The sequence below is a fragment of the Falco biarmicus genome, chromosome 11 (genome assembly GCF_023638135.1).
Source record: "Falco biarmicus isolate bFalBia1 chromosome 11, bFalBia1.pri, whole genome shotgun sequence".
Taxonomy (NCBI): domain Eukaryota; kingdom Metazoa; phylum Chordata; class Aves; order Falconiformes; family Falconidae; genus Falco; species Falco biarmicus.
The window spans coordinates 26705088-26726158 of record NC_079298.1 but is presented as its reverse complement, the minus strand read 5'-3'; the positions used below and the strand labels follow the sequence as shown (position 1 = coordinate 26726158).

Genomic DNA, 21071 nt, shown 5'->3' with positions numbered 1-21071 from the left:
TTGTTTCTTCATCTATCTGAGGCTGCTGCCCTTCCCTTATCCCCACGGACTAGCATCCTATCTTTTTGCATGAGGAGCTCTGTCCTGGATTCTTGGGCAGCAAGGTTCAGTGCTGCCTTTTCTTTCCCCACCATCTCTTTGTAACCACTGCATATATTTCTTGTTAGGGCCAGAATGAGTTGCTTTAAGGTATGATGACTGGTCACCTGGAGGCCTAGTCAACGTGAGTAAGAGGACAGCACACAGTGAAGTAATTGAGGCCTCTTATCAGCAAATGCAGATGACTATCACTCATAAAAGTAATTCTGTTGATTTTTGTGGTTAGAGACACTACTTTGTGGGAATGGGCATGCCCTTTTTGTTGCAGAGTGCAAGTATTACTAGTATGTATAATCTGTATTTTATGTAGGCTTTATCAAAACTATCCTGCTTATTCACCAGCAGTAGTATATCGTTTAACAGCAGAATTTGTGCAAGGACAGGGCGATTTTGGGGCTGACAACAGAGGTAGTACTGTCATGTGGAATATGCTCCATTATCTTTTGCCTTTGCTTGTTCCTGGTGCAGACGCACATTAATGGCTTACATGTAGAAAACCAGGGTTGTCTAACAAGTACAATAACATATGTGGTAACAAGGCATGTCCGTGTTAAGGTAAGTCACGTTATTCTTCATCGTACCTGATAAAGCAGCGTATCCAACATACTGATGCTGAAAACCCTGCCAGCAGCGAATGGCAGTCGAAACATAAATGCCAGATTAGATCCCTTCTCCCGCTCTTTCTGTTAAGGAATTAAAAAATATAAAATACTTTTAGTGCTGATTTTGGAAGGACTATAATAAAAACATCAAATGCATATTACCTCGAAAGAGATCTAAACTGTAAAATCCCTTTACTCAATATAGTTCCTTTCTACAAATATGTAGCATCTTTGTTGGGTACTTACAGTTTTTCAGGTTGAAAGATTTTGTTTAACGTATATATTGTTTCATTCATCACATCTCAAATTGCATGGGCAGCATATTCTACCAGTTCATTTTAAAAATGATTGAGGGATTTCAACTGTGCTTAGAGCAAAGCTCTTGTTTTTCCTGTTGCAATTCCCTGTTGCTGACAGTGGACTCTCACATTCCTAGTAGACTTTCTGGACCTGAATGAATGTGAAATATGAACAGAATCTGATGCAAAAGGGAAGAAATGTTTTTTCAGTGAATGTGAGGATGTGACACGAGGTAAGACACAGAGTGGGGTAGAAACTTATTGCTCTGATGCTTCTGGGGAAGGGACGCAGAAAAACGTAACTATAGTTATACCTTACTCTTACCACATCTCACTTGCAGAGGAACACAACGTGCCTCCTATTCCTTCAGTTATCAGAGAGCAAAACTACAGGTTGGAAGTGATTTTGTTATTTTAAGAAGAGAGAAAATATGAAGCTTTCAGTTCAGAGATGTCATGAAGAATAGTATGTTCTCAAAGTACAGAAACGTTCCATGTCTTGGAATTGAGACACACTCACCACATCTCGAAGCAGTATATGCTGGTGACTGACTGGGTGGCAAGCAGCTTGGCAGGACAAGACCCTGGGGGTCCTGGTGGACACCAAGTTGAACACAAGCCAGCAACGCGCCTTTGCGGCGAAGGCGGCTAACCGTGTCCTGGACTGTGTTAGGAGTGCGGCCAGCAGGTCGAGGAAGGTGATCCTTCCCCATTACTCAGCACTAGTAAGACCACAGCTGGAGTACTGTGTCCCAGTCCTGGGCTCTCCAATACAAGGAGAGATGGAGCTACTGGAGGTAGTCCAGAAAAGCACTGGTAAGACGGTCAAGGGACTGGAGCATCTGTCTTATGAGGAAAGACTGAAAGAGAGCTGGGACTGTTTAGCCTGGAGAGCAGTAGGGACAGGGAGGATCTCATCAATGTGTATAAATACCTGAAGGAAGGGTGTAGAGAAGACAAGTCAGACACTTTCCAGTGGTGCCTAGAGGACAGGACAAGAGACAGCAGGCACCAGCTGAAACAGTTCCTTCTAAACATCAGGAAACATGTTTTTACTGTGAGTGTGATGGAGCACCGGTACAAGCTGCCCAGGGAGGTTGTGGAGTCTCCTTCTTTGGAGATAATTAAAAGCCCTCTGGACACTGTCCTGGGAAACTGGCTCTACATGGCCCTGCCTGAGCAGGGACGTTAGGCAAGATGACCTCCTCCAGAGGTCATGCTCTGACTCTGTGATGTGCAAATGAACAGTCTGCTCTAACTAACGGTTTTGTTGAACAGTAGCCTACTAACCCGTTTGTCGTTGCTGGATAGTCTGGTAGTACCTGTTGATTTCTGTGGCCTCATATGAGTGGAGCTGAAAAGGAAATCACACAGAAAGAATTTCCGCCCCAGATAAAAATATGACATCAATCTGTCCTTCATAAAAAGTTATTTGCTGTATATTTTTAAGTCACCTCTGTCAGTCTCTTCAGTTTAAAGGGGATTCAAAATTTTAAGGAAATAAAATATAATTATTATTTCAGGGTTTTTTCATTGCAAACATTCTCTGTTCTGACCAAATACTACTAGCCTGTATTAGAGTTTCTTCTCTAGGAGAAACACATGCAAATATACACTCAAGCTCTGGCACACATGCACACACACGTGTGTGCTTTGATGGCTGAGCAGCAAAGGGGTGTTTCTAGCAAGCTGCGCGTTCTGACAGTTGAAGCAGCAAGCAGTCTAATCGCAGAAAGAACACTTTTGCCTAGACAAGCACGCCATTGTGCTTACTGCTGTAAGCTACAGAAACAAGAACTTCTGTATTTCTTTTGTAGTTCGACCTCATATATTTGAGTGTTTTTCTTTTGGTGCGGTCGGTCAAAGTAGAAGATACTTTTCTTCAATTGCTATTGAGAATAAAAACTTTTATGTGAATTAGGGAAAAAAATCAAGATTTTTTTTACAACAAATACTTCAACATTAAAACTACATGCATATTATAATGTACATTACATTAAATCCTTTTAGATTCATGCCATAAACTATAAGGAACTGGCTGTGAAGTGACTATCCTCCCTATTATGTGACTTAGGCATTATGTTTATCCTTCCATCTGTTTAGAGACATTCGTAGCAGATTCTGATTGTGTGCCAAGAAAGGTGGGATAAGGCAAGAGATACTTGGGGAATAATGTGATTCTTATCCAAAATTCTGATGATAAACATAAGGAAGTTCTTATTTGTTTTATTTTAAAATGGAAGCTTGGAAGTTTATGCTCCCCCTTTATTTTAGATTTCTTGTATGGTCTCCTTCCATCTCTTATTACAGTCTTGCTTTTCCTTTATTCTTACTTAATGCAAAGTGTTTGAGTAATAATTGTATTTCTCACAAATCTCTTTTGAGTTCTGCTTTATGACTTGCAGACTTATTCACTTCCCAGAGAATACTGTGGATGTGGAAGCCAGAAGTGTGCCAGAATGCCCCAGCAGTTTTATTTCATGGTAAGTGTGATGCCCAGGAGCTCCTTCCCTGATACTTTAAGTAGTTATATCCCCTTCCTTATTAACTCCAAAATCATAGATCATTTCTAGGAATAGAAATATAAGATGATGTCACAAAGGTGTCTTGTAGAACTTCACATATATAGGTGACATTTTAAGACCCAGCTATTAATAGATGGAGATCTTTACTTCATCCTCAGTCTTCCTATGTGTGTGGCTTTGCTCAAGTCAGGAAGCTCAGAACTTTTACTGCTTTCTTTCTAAGCAATAACAGCTGTACACTGGTGGTTTTGAGATGTTCTTAGCATGTGCTTCTTCCATATAGGCTATTTAATTTGAAGTTAATTACTTCCTTTTGGCTTTGCATATTGGGAGAATACTAAAGACCATCTGGCCAGAAGGTCAAGTTCATAAGATTTTTAGTTTATTTCATTGTCTTTTGTGTTAAATCCTTTTTAGGGCTCTTTTATCATGGTTTTATGTTTTTGTTATTTCTAAATAAATACCTATTCCTTCATAACAGTTAATTCTATGATACCAACAAAGTACCAGCCCCAAACCAACGTGAAACCTTGTTTTGGCCACTCTGTTGGTGGCTGAGAGAGATCTAGGGCCCATGTTGATTTTAAGATGTTCTCTACCAATATAGATGGTAATATGGGAACTGCCATGATAGGCTGCAACTGTTGCATACAAACTGCAAAATTACTGTAATGAACACACAAGGATGAGGTGGGCAGGCTGGGGATCATGCAAGAACATATAAGGGTGACAGAAGTAGTGGCTTATAACAGTGCACGGTTAGTTTTGGTAAATGTCAGTTGTTGCCCATGTCATATACAAGACTGAACAAAAATCTGGGCATGGAAACATCTTTACAGTCCTTTTCTTTACATAAGGGAATTCTGGATCAATAACAGTTTACATTATTTTGGACTATGGGCTTCTGTTCTACCTTTTTGGCAAGAACAGATTAGCTTTCTGGTTTTGATCTGGAACAGCTTTCTAAAAACCTGACAGTTCAACAGCCAAATGTGTATGCTTATTATTTCTATAGTTTTAGAATTGTAGCTGATGTAAACCATTAGAGATCCATCCAAAAAGAGACGTAAACCAATTAAGAGGTACCAATCTATTTTTTATAACCCATATATCATTACTGCTTGCCATTATTTAATGTTACTTCAAATCTGCTTAAAAAATGAACAATATTAAAAACAAAGGGAGACAGCATGCTCTGTCCTTGATTGAAGGCGAAAACCACAGCCTGGCTTTGTATATATCACCGCAAATACGCTGGGCCATCCCAGATGATTTCTGCTCACCTAACATGTATGTGCTTAGCCTTGCGGAAGATAAAAAAATCACAGTATTAATGGTTTGATTGAAAGATACAGAAATTTGCACAGGTTTTAAAATGATCGCTTAAAGGTTTAGACTGTTTATCCTTCAGTTGACACCTGCAATATTTACTTGGAAAATTAAAAAATAATACAGAAAACTAAAGTATGACTCTTTTATCCAAGACATTCTAAACCTTTTCTTTGAAGAAAGAGGGGGTGGTTATCACATATTTTTTCTTATCTAAGACAAATGGAGAACATGTTTTAAGTTTAGACCATGCATGTTCTATTTTTCCTTTTCCCTGTTGAATAAGGGCCATTGCTTTCTCCTACATCAGTGCTGAGCCTGGTGTTCAGATTTATTTCCCTCTAAAATGAGGAAAGTTGCAGCTGCAACAGCAGATGGACTTTTGAGTTGTATATATTTTTTCTGCAGCCCATTAGGTTGAAAAGTCAATTTTGCATGTGTGTTTCAGTGCTACCTGAAGGCAGCTTGCCTGAATTTTTTAGTCTGTCTGAAAATGAGGTGCTTAATGCAGAGATAATAATAAACTGTACATTTGACTGCATTAGATAATTTTTACTTGAGTTTTTATTTGCCTTTCATTTTGCATGAGGGAGTTCTGAAACATCAAATGAGCTACAGCACCACCTGTGAAGTGCTCCCTGCAAATGTTAAGATGAAATGAGTGGGAAATATCAACAGCAGGCAACTTCAACAGCAATGAACAAAATGTTCTTTCTTTAAGATAATTTATCTACCACCTCTATTTCAGCATAGCATAGTTTGGCTAGAATTAACTCTTCAGCTTCCAATCTATATTCGCAATTCTGCATTTGCACAGTAGATGAATAAGGATAGGGAAGAAGTTATAATATTTCTAACAATTTCCAGAATCTTTGCTGGAAAAATGAAGGAGCCTATATAAAGCAATAAAGAGAACAGAGATAAAAATGCTGGTTTCGCTGCATTGAAGTAGACAGGCTACAGCCCACAGAGTATTCCAAAAGCAACTGTAGACACCACACACTAGTAAAGCTGTTACTAGTCTTATCTCCCCTTATCACCAAACTATATGAATTAAGGGAATATGCTCTAAAAAAAATAAAAATTGCTGTCAGTTATAGCACACCAAGGAAGTAAGTTAGGTTGGAACATCGTCGTGAAGACACCATCCAGATGTTGGCACTTGTTGCCCTGAATAAAATGTCAATGCGTGATTCCAGCCAGTGCCAGCTTATTCCTCCTGAAGTTATCGTTAAGGGAGGGAGTACTAAAACCGAAGAACCACAGGTGCAACCCTTAATGGACAGTGGGAACGGCATAACCCAAATGACGATGTGCCTCCCACTGCAAACTGCTCCTCTTTTTGTGTAACAGCTTTTGTCTAGCTTTCTCACAGTTCTCCATTTTATGTGCTTACCAGAATACCCCCTAAATACAATTAAGCCTTTGTCCTGTTTCAGACAAAGGTCAATAAATCACAAAAGCTGACCCAGGTATTTACATCTTGTGGCTGAAATGTAAGCATGATAGTCAACTGAGTAAAAGATTTGACTTCTGCACTTACCCTATCTCACCTAGATAGGCTAAATTTTTGCAGAATTCGATTCTTGTTGAGGAAACTGGGAGCTGGCCCATGAAGATAAGTTTGTATGTAAAGTTTGTTTTCCATTAAATATATAATAAAATAAGCGATGTGAACAATATACAGTAAATAGTGAAATATCTGAAATTCAGTGAAATATCTGAAATCGCCAAAATCCAGGAAATTTACTGTACAGCTAGGAAATGGGAATTATGTGCTAATTCTGTAGAATGACAATGACTTTAGCATTAATTCAAATTTGCCAAGATATGCAAGATATCTGAGGTAAAGAGATTGGGGGGCTGCACAAGAGAACCTAGACTGATAAGAAGGGGGAAAAAAGACGACTGGAGTGAAAGATCTCTCTGTCCTTGAAGACTGGCCCAGTGATATTGTCTTATAAACTCAGAAAACAGCCTGAAAGATCACGAAAGTGATACCATTAAGTTTTGTGGGCTGCATAAGTAGGTAGGTCAGATCAAAATGAAGATCTGTAAAAAAAGAGAATTGCCCTCAAACTTACCAAGTTAAACAGCTGCACAATGTTACTTTGTATGTTCCCTCTATTATTTTAGCAACAGTATTTTGGACAAACAGATTAAATTAGACTTATCTCCGTATAGCCTCCCTATTCCACAGCTTGAAAATGCCAACATGTGCACTAAAATGTATAGAATATGAAGGTTTTTATCTAGCATTTAAGTAGTGGTACTATCCTTACCATCACTGGCACTGGCACTGCCCCTCGACAGAGTACAATTGCTCTTCTCAAACTGTCACAGTTAATGCAAACACCCCATACAGATACATGGAAATGTATACAGAGTATTTAACTATAGTCCCTTTAAAGTGATTTGGAATAAAAAATACATTATAATAAAAGCTGTAAATATCTTAAGTGTTTACTCAATAAAAATATTTTCCACATTAATTGCCTGTGGCAGCCTCCTGGAAAACCATACTAGCTCTAAATATTCAGTCATCCAAAAATACTCAGTTTTCCTTGAGAAAATTCCACCACACCATTGGTGGATTGATTTGAGTTCCATCACTTTACAATATAGTATTAAACTTCATTCTTAAATGAGGGTAGAATCTGCAAAAAATAATCTTTTACATTAGCTCTGTGACCATAAAATGATTTCACTGTTTCAGAATGTTTTGAAAGCATTGTTACAAAATCAGACAAAACGCTAAAATGATAACACTTCGGTTGGGGGTAGGGGGAGGCAAATCTCCTTACCTTTTCTAATTTGGATAGAGCAAGAGAATAGCAGTCTTTGGCTCTGAACTGCATGAATCTCATATTGGCTGGGTGAGTTAGTTCCGTGATAATGCTTAGGCTTGAGAACAACCTGTATTTTAAAAGAATGTAACAGTTATACCTCTAGTAAGAATTCACAAATGGAAGGCTCTATGTAATGCTGCTGTATCTTGTGCCCACGCCCACGTTTTTTAATGAAGTTCCTGAAAGCTGTGGTGTTATTTAGCACAATGAAATGCTGGTATAATAGCAGAACTACAAAACATTCTCCGTAGAATTCAAAAAGAAGAAAAAACACATTCAAAGGTTGAGCTTATAAAATACGTTAAAGCTAGAAAGGAAACATTTCATTTCGTTACCAGAGATTGTATTTAGTAATTTCTAAAATGACACAAATTTGTAGGGAACAACAAAAAATGCAAAACTGTACAGGCTGTACTTAGTATCTGGTTTCATGTAAACTACAATTTTGTAAGAACTGGCTTATGTGATCTTTCAGTTTGATTTTTATTTTTATTTTTAGTTCTGTTTGTATGCTGTGTCCACAGACTGAGCAACATAGACAAAAATTGACACTTCTTGGGAGTTGCTGAGAAAATGAATGCTTATGTATACTTATGTTCTCACGTGAAATATTTATATATACAAAATATTTATAAATGAACACCAATTCAGATTTCCAATAACAAAAAACAGTGAAGAAAGCTTAACTCTGATCTGGCTGAATTACACAGGTTTTCATGCAGCAGACTAAAAAGCCCCGCCCCAGTCCTCACAGCCCTAAGAACTAGAAAGAAATCTGCAGTTTATGAAATGCAAATACTAAAAAACTTGGAATAGAACTCAGATTATTATTATTTGAGATTGATCATTACTGACAGATTAGCATCAGAAACTGAAATGTGCTTTTGTAATCTGTTTTGCTGATTGTGAAAGTACTTAGCTACATGTGACAATCGATAATTGTAGTACAAATGACATCATTAATGTGGCTTGCTTCATTCAGATAAAAATTATAGTGGCTTTCTTGAAAGCTGAATTTAGTAAATTAGTGTCAGATGGAATCCAATACACCTTTTTGCAAGTCTTTAGTCTTTTCCCCTCATTTTTGTATGGAGAGACTTCACTGAAATGGCAATTCAAACAGAGAGGAAGGTGGAGAAACATCTGTCAAAACTATCTGTCAGTATGCATCAGTGACATATTATTGCAATACAGCCCTAGGTCTGTGGATGCAAAACGTAGACTGGTAATGTCCACACGATCCCAAACATGCTCTGAACATATGATGGCAGAAATGCTAGCCATTCTAATGTTAGCAGCTATCATGTCACTGTGAAAAACCAAATATTAAATGTGATTTTATGAGGAAAACCAAACTTGGCAAAGTGGTTGAGAACGTGAACCACTGAACAGTAACCATTTGTGTACACTGTAGTTTGAAAGGCATTGTACCTGCTCAGAAATTTCTGTACCTTTTTAGCTCTTACAGTCAGATTTTGATACAAACTCTGAGTGGTGCAGTGTTGTTATACAAAGTCTGCTTATGGCCTACCAAAGATTAGGCACTTAGGGAACGGAGTCTGCATGCATAGGTTAAATACCTATATAATAACTAGAACCACACCCTTGAGAGGCAACTGTGGTACGTCTTTGCTTGCATGCTGTGTGTTATAAAAACCTATGAAGTGTTTGTGAAAACTGAAAAAAAAAAAAATCCCAGTAATATCACACTTGTAGGTATGAACTTGTACTTATTAAGTAGCTTAACAAACGTGTTAAAGTTCTGAGGAAGAAGCATAAATTTCCTCTGCGTTAATTCTGTGTCAGGTAGCATAGAATTACTTAAGTTTCTGCTGGCTGGAAATTCTCTCACATTGCTGCATTAAAGGACAGACATTCATATTTGAAAAATAACAACAAAACGTTCAGAACTAAGAGTAACAGGAAATTAGAAGCTGATCTAATTATAAAATACACACAACTTAAATGAAAAAATGCAGGTCACTAGGTTTCTGTTAAAGATGGGTTTAGTTTACTACCAAGATACAAAAAATGATTCGTATTAGGAAGTCAGTTTCAAACCTGGTCTTGGTAAAATCCCTATTTCACTTGAGAGTGCCTTTCAGGGGAATCGGAGGCAATAACCTTCCAGGCAGTCAGGGCGAGATTGCCTCTTGCCCTGGGTGTAAGGCACACTGCCTGAAAGCTTTCAGCACCAGAGCAGGTGACTTCTGTGCAAAGATCCCTCTCTTTATCCTATTCTGGTAAAAAAGGCCTGGATGGGGCAGAGAAAGCCCTAACCAGTCTGATGGAAGACATGGGCTGCTGTTGCACCAGTGTTTGGGAATCAGACAAGCAAGAGATGCATTTAGTTCTTTGCCAAAGCAAAGAGATATACCAAGAAAATAAGGTAATGACATCATAACATCTCATTTGATTTAAATGTAAATTGGTGCTGGCTGCTAGACAACCAGCCAAGCTATTGACTTCTTGGGTGTACTGCTGTCAGTAGGCTTCTTGCAGTATTTCAAACATAGCCTTCAAGATTTAAGCTACTAAAAAACTGAAAAACAGGGCCTCCCAAACACCAATGTTTAATTACCCGAGCTGTTAATGAATAGAAATTATTTAGAAAATTAAATAGAAAGTAATAGAACGCAAGAGTAAATACAAACACTTGTTCTAGTACAGACTCACGGTTTTGCCGAGGTGGACTCGCAGCTGTCAGCAGGGACTCAACAGTCGGGTTCATGTTTCACGTGAAGAAGTGGAAAGCATCTCCAGGACACAGTCCAAACCTAGTAATCTCCTCTTGTACTTTTAAACTACGCTAACCTGTTTTTTCCCATCCCAAGTTTTCCTTTTTTAGTCAGTGTGACCATTTGAGTCACACTTCTGTACTCCTTTTAGCCATAATTAAGTCAGATAAGCTAGTGTTGTGTCACAGTTTTAATTGGTATGGAACAGTTTTTAACCTTAAAGGTGCCAATAACCTTGTCGTTATAAATAATGCACCTGTCTTCTAAGGTGTGGGGGACACACTCTTCTGGCAAAGCAAGCTTACAAATTTATGTAAACCAGGGAATAATGTCAGAGCAAGTATATGAGAACTGGCAACCGAGGCCAGAGGGTACAGCAGCACACTTTTTTTAAAAAACATATTTTTAGGGTTCATTTACAAAGTATTTACCTTGGCACAATGACTGACATTTATTCTGTGGAACAGGTAAATGCCACTACCTTTTGCTTCTTCCCAAAGCTTACTGATTTCTACAATTTTTACATAATATAAAAATAAAGTGAAATTATTGTACGTGTTCTACGGAGAAAAAAAATTAGAAAAAAAGTATAGAATACACTATATTCTATATTTTCACTATTTTTCAATATATTTATTATTATAATAAATATTTCAATATTTTCACTACTGTGAAAGTTTAGAAGTTTTCTGGGAAAGCATTGTGAAGACTTAGACCAAGAGATTTATTCTGATCAATTTTGATATGTGTAAAATGTACCATGCAGTCTTAAAATTATGCTGAACCAGATACATATAATTTATACATGAGTTAAAGCTGCCACCTAGTTGTTAGCATTGTGCAAGACAACTGAATGATTATACAGGAAGTTGTTCTAGTTGGACACCTATGGTACATAGTGGACTACTATGATCTTTTTCCTTTTGTTTTTTTTTGCGTTTTTTTAGAAAGTATTTTACAAAGTCGAACAATACTACAGGAAAAATCAACTAGTGCTTTATAAGTTTCAATTTTCATTCAACTAATTTTTCTGTTTTGAATTTAGGGATAAAATGTATTTCTGAAAACTTTAAGTGGCCTATGTCAAAACCTCAGTGAGATACCCTAGCACAATATAATTAAGAGTAACTTGAATGATGCACAGATTAAGTTCAATTACAGTTTCTAGGTTAAATTTAGGTGTGATTATGAAACACGCATACCTGTACTAGTACTGGGTACAAATTCAAAAACTGTTAGAAAAAAGACACAACTTAAGTTTCTTGTGTAATGTAGATTTTGCCTCTTTTTAGCACACACACAAGCTCTAACAGCGTTTAACTGCATTCTCACACACCGCTGCATTAAAAGAAAATCTCCTGATTGAAATACCTGTGTTTTAATGAGCTCAGCTTTCTAAAACACTGACAGATTTTCGACAGACCTTTACTATGCATCTCCTTCTGGTCTTAAGCGGAAGGCTTGACACATGAAAGGGCAGCAATGGTGAATGATACTGAATCCTCTAGGGAAGGACAGACTTTTGTCCAGGTCTTACTAGAACGACCAGCAGGAAGCACTCGGCTTAAGCCCCATTTCAGCGAAGCATTTCATAGCTCACTGTGTAGTGTGTTTAGTTCTCTAAGCAAATAAGACCTTTTTTCACAGTTTGAAGAGACACCTATCTTTTGCTACCTGTTGAATCCAGGTATTTAACACAAAGCGAGGCTTTAATCAGGAGAGGTTCTCAAATGAAGAGGAAATCTCAGAGTGTTTAGCCCTTCATCACAGCACTGCCTTCTCAGCCTCTTTATTAGACTGGTAATTTTTTCACTCTGCTTTCAGTTATTCTTTTACGACTCTTAGTATGTAGTTGTCATATGTAATGTTGCATATATGTGCCTAAAAACCTAACTTTTGTTCAAAACTAAATATACCAAGTATGAACCCTTACTACTAACTCCAGTGATGCATTCCTTACCTTTCAGCATTAAAAGGATCTGCTTTACATACTGGCTTTAGAATTACCGTGAAAGGCTGCTGCACAGAGGAAAAAATTCTTTTCACAACTATATTTGGTTCTAAGTCTTTAAGAGTGGCTTTGTTTTCCTTCCTCCAAACCTGACAGTTGACTTTTTAAATGATCATCCAGTTTGGGGATTTGCAGAATTTTATCTGAGATTTCAGAAGAATACCTCAGGATTCTGAGTGTACTGCTAAGCAGGGTGGAAAAAGGTTTGCCCATGTAAGACACAAATTCATATAAGGGAAAATTTAAGTAGAAGGAAGAAAAAGAAATAATTTCTTACCTGAGTAACAAAGGCATTACATATTTCACGATTGATGAGGATGTATAGATAGAACGCAAAAATGAATTACCTAAAGAGTGTTTGAACATTTACAATAGTCTTAGCATCTGCCATGTAGTCCTCCTCGGCACTCATTGTACTTTCTTTGTCCACCACCACCATGTTAGCTGCAAAGGTGACCCCACATCTTAGTAAGTCATCTAGGCTTTTGTGAAGAAAAAGAGGGAGAAAGAAACAAGCAACTTAAGCATGGAACACTTAAAAGATTAGGGATGGCTGGAATTTGCAGATCACAGGGTGAGTTGCTGGTTCCCTTCATCTCCATGTATGTATCATAATTTCCGATATAATCTATAGCAATTACATAATCTCAATTAATTGATAGAACAGCATATGCATAATTATTTTCCTTGAAGTCATACAAAATGCACATCAGTAGGTTGTTACAGTCCCTCTCCTTTTGCTAAAATGATACATTTCAGCTTTTTAAAATAAGCTTTTAACATAAGGCTTATTTTATGTCCTTACATGCAGCAAGAACTTGCTTCACTTTAGTTACTTTTGGCAATAAATAGACCCAAATAAATGCTTTGGGTTGCTCTTCCCCACCTTTATATTTCAGTTTCAAAATGCTGATAAATGTTCTACCAGGACATTTAATACATTCCTCTTTTAGGTTAATCTATGAGTTGTAGGGTTCTCCTGATGCTTTTAGGAGCAGCTGTACATCAATAAAACTTTGCATGCCACTGGACACTGTTCCCTGTGAAGCCTGACCATAGAAAACACACACAGACAGCTGAGTTACAGTTCTCATCAGGCATTATAGTTCTGTTTGCCAAATGAAGCATCTTTCAGTTGTTTTAACGATAATATTTTCCATAGAAGCCAAGCACTCCTTGAAAAGTTTAGAAAGGATGTTTTCCATAATGATAAAGACTGCTAGGAACCTAGCAATTTTTAAGTGAGTGAAAATAAGATGAAAAGGTGAATTTCTTGCTTCCAAGGGAACCTGGAAAACTAAATTTTTGCATCATTCTGTTTACTTCCAAGCTGAAAAGCTATTTTGTCATTGTAATTGCTTCTTATTTGGCAATCTGTAAAATTAATTAAGTCTTAATTGTCCTGATACAGTGGGGTTTTTTCAGTAATGATCTTCTTAAGTTTATGTAACCTAATATAAACTATTTTTGAAATTCTGAGTGAGGAAATCTCTACAAATTTGTGGTTTGTTTTTTTTTGTTGTTGTTACGTTTTATACATATTCTTCCAAAACAAATACATAATATAATTATTTTTGAAACTGTGCAATAACAGTGATGGTTTACTACAACAAAAGAAAGGCTGTATTTTATATGAGCTATATTAAAAACTTCAGTGCACAAGTAGAACTCTAAACTTTCTCTGAGCAATCTATTTCTGCTTTTTTGGTCTCCCAGCTGATTCTTGAACATAGCAGCATATTCTGAAAGGCGCAGCTTTTATGCATTTCAACATTTCACAAGCTCAACAGCTATTATTTTAGCAGTTACATTCAGCTGATTTGTGGAGAATTTAAAAAATGTTGGTTTAGAAGTATTATAATTCTAGTTCTCTAGTACCTCTAGCTATAGCTTTCTTAATACTGAATATATTTCTACACAACTGTGAAATCTGTTCAGTTACAGATCTCAAATAATTTTTACCTGAAGACTGTAGAACAGGTATCTACTACTCAACGACATATTGTAAAAAAGTTCATGCCATCTATGAATTTTGGTAAAGCTATTTTTCTGCAGGCCACCCACTTCTAATACTGGAGTGGTAAAAGAGAGTAAGTCCTTTGGTAGTTTTCTTTCTAAGGTGATGACATTTTATGCCAGGTGATCAAATGACAAATAGATTAGATACTTAAAGGTAGGAGGTGGTACTTTGGGAATGTATGCTATACTCATTAAATAACAAAGGAGGCTTCTCATATTTTACATTATTGTTCTTAGCTAAGGATGGTAAACTTCTATTACTTGTACATGATAAGTATGAATTACATTGTTAAAAGCATTGTTATTGATGAAAAGATGTCAACACTCCCCCCCCCCAGATATGATCGCTTATTGCACCAGGAATTGAAGTGATTGTATTGTCAGAAGATATGCAGAAGTTCATGCTAGTATTACTTTAAACTCTAGCATTCTGCATTTCAAAGACTTATTTCAAAGACTACACACTTAATTTTTTTTTATGTACTCGGTTCTGAAAACAGAACACCTATAGGGAGGGCTCTGGTGATTTTCTTTTTGAAATAAACTCAGAAAACTTAATTAAGTTTTATTTTCCATGTTCAAAAAAACTAGTTTAACATCTATGGGTGGTTTTGGATACTGTGAGTCAATTCAATTACTCTGCTGGTATGAATTCTTTTTATAATTTTTTGGAATAAAGAGTTAAGAAAGTAGTAGATATTAACAACGTGAGACACTGTTGGTTTAGAGGAAAAATGCAGAAGGTGAAAAACATTCCTGTAGATTCTTTGCAAATCTCACAATGACTATGCATCACCAAGGTAAATTTGTAACCGTATCACTACTGTAAGTAGTTTTAAAGCCCTTGTTACAACAGGTTGAGATGGAGAAATGTTGACTCTCCAGAATTCTCATAGAAAAACTGGATTCTGTTATTTCACAGTAGGAAATAATGATTTTGTTTTCTACTTGGGGAATAAGTATTACGGGCTTGTAGCCCCAACTCAATATTAGCAATGTAGTAAAGCAAACCATTTTCTTCTCTAAATTGACACTCCATACACAGGAGTTTACTAAAATGGCAGTGAGCCCTTGCTATTTTCTTATTTCTGCCTGAGTTTTACATTAAATCTATGTTGCTAAACCTACATATGCAAACACATGTTAGCATAGGTGAAGACAGAAATGTAGAGGTAGGTGATAGTTTAAGTAGCAGTAGCTGAAGACTGCTGGACACATTCCAGACTGTCTACATTCTGCAGCTACCAGCCCCAGTCAGTAATCCAAACAAATAATAACTAAATACAGAACGACATTAGAATCAAGGCTATAATCTGGCAATTTGCAGAAACATCTTAATGCAACTAAGGAAGTGTTAATTTTAACTTTTTGAAGATATTAACCTGTGTTCCCTGTCACACTTTTCACTAATGATATCCTTTACAAGTCAGAAATTTGAAATCCCAAATTACAGTACACAAACACAAACCACGCATGCAAAAAGTTCATCTTCAAATACAACACACACTTAAACATGCAATGACAATACACACAAACCACTGAGCACTACAATGTTAGGTTTTCTAACAGTTATTTCACCTACTTGTCGATAGAGCCCACCATGTAGTAAACCATTGGAAACCAACAGATTGCATCCAGAAAATGCATATCTGGCCTAAGCAGCAAATGGGATTACAAAATGAAACACAATATCACAACAGCGGCATCTCTTCTGAAATATTTCAATAAACTGGTAGCTTTTTTTTAAAAAAGAAATAACTGTTCTAAACTGTGTATCAATACTTTGCTGTGATCATAAAGAATGATCAGAATTAACATGCTTATACTAAAAAAAAGCACCTCTTAAATCAGAAATTTTATGGCACAGTACAATTCCAAATATAAAAATGAACGACTGATGTTAAAAGACACCCTACCAAGTTATACTCCAGTGCATGACTTAGGAGTACTTAAAATAAGCAGTGAGAATTTCTAATTAAAATGTGAAGTGGAAACCCAACCATCATTTGGTTTTTCATGCCAACTGCTCCATTCAAGTCAATGAGACCATCTTAGATGAAACCTTATTTTTAAAATGAAATGTGAAAACTAAGATACTGTATTTTATTGCATTGTTTCTTTAATCGTAAATTTTACCGTGTTTCTTCTTACATACAAAGAAACATTGGGAATCTTAAAACACATGTGATGTATAGGTATCAGAATAAACATACTGTAATAAATTGTCTTGATAAATAGAGAAAATAGGAATATAACACCAGGGCATAGATAGGGTCACTGAAGGTGGCCAAATTCCTAAGTCCAATGAAGTAAATTTCAAAATTCCAGTTGACTGGAATGGCAGTCTGAATTCCACCTCATGCAGGTATGGAAAGCATGCTGGCTTTTCAGCCAGCTTCTCTAGTCCCACAAATGCTGGCCTTTCAGAGGAGTCACTGCAAACGCTACAGAGGGAGATAACACTTAAGGTATTAGTTTAATTAGCAACAATAGCTTTTACTTTATGCTAATAAGAAGTGGGTTTAGCCATAAAATGTCACGATAGCATGAAATTCGGGCACCCTGATGGAAAAAGGAACAAGCACAAGAGGGCACTGTATGCTCACATCTTTCATCTTCAGCAAGTTGCAAATCAGAAGTCCTTTGGCTTAATTTAGGCTCTTACCAATTTGTGTAATTCACTTTACAGCATAATATGAACATTATAAAGCTTTGGTTTTGGAAACACGGGTGTATACGGCTTCACTAAGAGCTTTCCGAGGCAAAATCAGGACACTTCACAGCACGTCTTTATATAATAAATCACTTAAAACTAGAAGATATATATATGCAAAAGGAAGTGTCAACTTGGAATCCGAACCCATGAGACATTTCTGTGCTTTCATAGCTTGATCTAATTTTCTATATGCAGCTAACCTCCATTTCTGTGTCTTCCAAATTGTGATTTTAAGTACTTGAGCAGTACCAAAGTGTTGCCCCCCACCCCCCCCCCAAAAAAGTCTCATTCATTGTCAGATTGTAAATGATTCAGTCTTGCCAGAGAAGAAGTTGCCTGAAATTTTAAACAGATAATGCAAGACAGGCTAAGAATTTCAGTAATCTCCAGATAATATTGCAGATTTTCATTTTCTTCCATGACTTCATATAAACATAGGCCAAGTGGGTGCGTGTCCTACTAGCTTAAAGAATTGTTTATCTTAAGAGTCTAAAATTACTAAAATCATACCTAACTGGCCCAGGCCACTGAAGTACCTCGTGATAAAAAGTCTGTGTGCCTTGTGATAAAAATGGAGTGCTGTCATGTAGCTGTGCACAGCTGTTGCACAGCTTGTTTTTTACACTATTTATGAAGTTATTTGATTTTAGCAGTAATATTCACGTTATTTTGGGCATTTTTAAGAAATACTTAACTGAAACATTGGCCATGAAGCATAAGGACATTTAAATTCAGTATAGCCGTTTACAGTCATATAAAAAGTCAATTTTGTGTATGACAGTGAACATAGGGTATTACTTCTGTCACTAACTTTTCTCCACAATAAATGTGCCATAATGTTTTTGATTTTAAGTTGGCCATGTGAAGTGATCATCTATTGAAGTAATGGTAAAATGAATTTAAAACATATCACTAAAAAAAGAACTTAAAATTTACTTACGGGTTATCCAGGAGTAATACAATGGGATTTAGTTCTTTCTTTGGTCGATAATAAGCTCTGAGTGGAACAATAAAGTTATATAAGCCATTTCCAGCAGTTTCTGCTGCAACTATAATCAATTTATTTTTGAATCCATAGGCTTTGGCATCTTCGTAGTAGTTATGTTGGCATCCCTGAAATCAAAATAAGAACAAGTTTAGTGGATATGAATAAAGAGGTTTAGATGTGACATTAAAGGCCTTTACCATTAGAAGTAGAAAATTTTATCAGGTGACCTCACCCAGGGCCTGATCAGGCATCAATAAATGCTTGGTCATGAAAAGGATGAGAAAATGTATCATAGCTTAGTACGTGCTGAACAAACCTCATCTCTGAGCAGAAACCAGAATTTAACTGTTCAGATGCAAGAGACAAATGAGAATGCAGCTGTACCCAGTAACAGAAACTCCCTTTACCTTATCTAGTCTTAGACAACAGAAGGGTACTTTTTCATGCAGAAGATGACAAAATGTAGGAGAGCTTCCAATATATGGAGAGTAAGGAGGATAGCCTTTGGCATACCTAGAATAGAACAAACATTTTCAATATAGCAAATTACAGGAAAACTATACAGTTGACTATACAACTATTTCGTGGGATGTTTATACCAATGTCTTAAGTTTTGCAGTTATCTGTAGACTAGCAGAGTCAAATACATGAAATGCACTATGTTTAATAAGGATCAAAGGAATACATTTTGTAGCTTCGACCAATGCAATAGAATTTAGTGAAAGCTATCATGCTTTTCTGGACCAAAAGAATTTGGCTTGGGTTTTTTTGTACAGGCATCTTTGGAAATGGGCTGATGTATCAGTGTGCTGCCCTAGTGTTTTGGATGCATGTTCTGGAAACTTCTAGGGAAGGAAAAAAAAGGAAATAAAACTGAAATAATTGTGGTACTTCTGCTCTTCCTTCCCCATTTCTCTTTCAAACATTATCACGAATGATTGAGGTCATTATTTTCTTGCTTTAATAACATACTTTAAACATAGCTGGAATAAGTTGTAAATGGCAAGAGATGAAATTTCTAATTGGCCTTAGTTTTTAACGAGGGGCCTTTTACATCCTGGTATTTTAGCCTGCAGATTTTAGAAGGCTTGTCCTATTATTTTTTTTATTGGAGCTTTATGATCTTACCTGGGGCTTCTCACGCTTGCCACTGTTAGAGATAGGAAACTGTGTTAGGTGAGCCATTGGCTTAATTGTGTATTTCAGTTTTAACATCCCTGTCAATAATCCCAATAAACATAATTGCTTAATATGCATTTTAAATTTGATGTAATAGATTTGTCTCATACTTTTTTTTCATTCCTACATTTTGAAGTCAGACACCTAGCCTATTCAACAAGCCTGTTGAACGATCTGATTATCACTGCATTCTCAGAAGTACTCTTCTGTTTACAGATCATTTGAGTCCTGTCTGTGTAACAATAGAATGCAAGAAAAACAGCTATAAAAGACGCTATTAAAAAAGGAGATACCTATAACCGAGTATAGAAAATCTCCAGCAAACGGAGATATTGATCAGGTTTTTTTGAATTTCAACATGGGCATAAAAGCATTCTGCTAACAGACAACAGCATTTCAAAAAAGGGAATAACTGTAATTGCCCCTTATGGGTCTTGCTTGCTACAACTGCTTGAATTGATCTGCATGTCAAAAAATTATCCGTGCCACCTACATAATATTAGCCTTTCAAATTATGGTTTTTATATTTAATATACATACTCTAAGCCTGCAGAGACTTCATCATCCGATGGGGTAGTTTCATCTTCTGACTGGTCACTTAGCAGGTCACACGTCTGAAGTGAGGATGAGTCTGCAACCTCCAGAACAGGTGCTATACTGGGCCGTCTGCCCTCTTTACCCCCCTCAGAAGGCAGAGCGAGCGTAGGTCCGCTGGACGTTCGGCATCCTGCATCTTGCAAATCGATAGCCACTGTCCCTGAAGCAGAGTTGAAAGCATATTCTCAATGTGGTTGTCAAAACATTTGAATAACATTCCTGCATTTAGTGGGGACTACCAGCCTACACTGCCACAGACTAAAAGGAACACTATATTGATTATTACACTAAAATAAAACAAATACGTAAACTCTTCCTGAGCAAGTCTTTTCCTGCAAAGCAGCACTTTTTCTGACCATTAATACAACTTTTTAAATACCTTTTAAAAATCATACCTCCTATAACTAATCCATATTTATATGCACCAACAACCAGTAGGTTTTTATTGAGCAAGGGCATTTTATTAATTGAAGACGTTTATGAAAACTTATTATAAACAACTAGTTATGAATGACAAAGAAACTACCCATGTGATTTTCCCAGTTGTTTTGCTTTGTGTACATTTTATTATTACTTTTCAATACAACTGTCTTCGGCAATGTAATTCCATATTGTCAAGTAAAAGAAAAACATAACCTATTTCTGTTCGGTTTTCTTTTTTGTTTGTTTGTTTTGGGGTGGTTTTTTTTGAAAATAGGAGGGCAAGCATTTAATGCTTTTTCTTTCCACACACTATTATAATTTCTTAAAATTTTAGGAATACACTGTTAAACACTTTAAAATGCACTATTCATTGAATATGTTGTGAGGCTTTTTTTTTACTTACCCATGCTGGCTATTATACTGTGTACAGGCAACCTAGAAGCTCCACAGTAAGATAACTTTGATTCCTGTTTTTTTCTGTGCTTTTCTTGCTTCTTAAAAGCAGAATTCTCTTCCTTGGTGATATTTATATAAAAGCATATATCTGTAGAATTCATGATATATCGAGGACCTGGATTCAGCAAAATGTTTTTGTTATCTTCCTTTCTAACACCAATCAGACAGACTCCAAACCTTAATTAGAAAAGGAAAGGCATGGTTCATTTTGCATAGTCCCATATATACCAGAATTTCCACT

At 36.6% G+C, this 21071-nt stretch overlaps 1 protein-coding gene and 1 long non-coding RNA gene across 11 annotated transcripts in view; one reads left to right on the top strand and one right to left on the bottom strand.

Moving 5' to 3' along the window:
* The window catches only part of KCNT2 (potassium sodium-activated channel subfamily T member 2), a 151189-nt gene that overhangs the window by 23488 nt on the left and 106630 nt on the right, over window positions 1-21071 (bottom strand). For 7 of the 8 annotated variants that reach the window (XM_056355486.1, XM_056355480.1, XM_056355482.1 and 4 more), the window contains 7 exons: window positions 20778-21007; window positions 19895-20111; window positions 18583-18688; window positions 18128-18300; window positions 12800-12934; window positions 7659-7770; window positions 681-782 (listed from right to left, as the gene is read on the bottom strand). In XM_056355486.1, coding sequence (XP_056211461.1) covers window positions 681-782; window positions 7659-7770; window positions 12800-12934; window positions 18128-18300; window positions 18583-18688; window positions 19895-20111; window positions 20778-21007 — 1075 coding nt within the window. Of the gene's footprint in view, window positions 1-680; window positions 783-1028; window positions 1152-1934; window positions 1983-2290; window positions 2355-7658; window positions 7771-12799; window positions 12935-18127; window positions 18301-18582; window positions 18689-19894; window positions 20112-20777; window positions 21008-21071 lie in introns of those variants that run through there. The other variant, XM_056355487.1, reaches the window with a different exon arrangement.
* The window catches only part of LOC130156741 (uncharacterized), a 52309-nt gene continuing 32374 nt past the window's right edge, over window positions 1137-21071 (top strand). For 2 of the 3 annotated variants that reach the window (XR_008824586.1, XR_008824587.1), the window contains exons 1-2: window positions 1137-1233; window positions 3406-3483. This is a non-coding gene — a long non-coding RNA (uncharacterized LOC130156741). The remainder of the gene's footprint in view (window positions 1234-3405; window positions 3484-21071) is intronic. The other variant, XR_008824588.1, reaches the window with a different exon arrangement.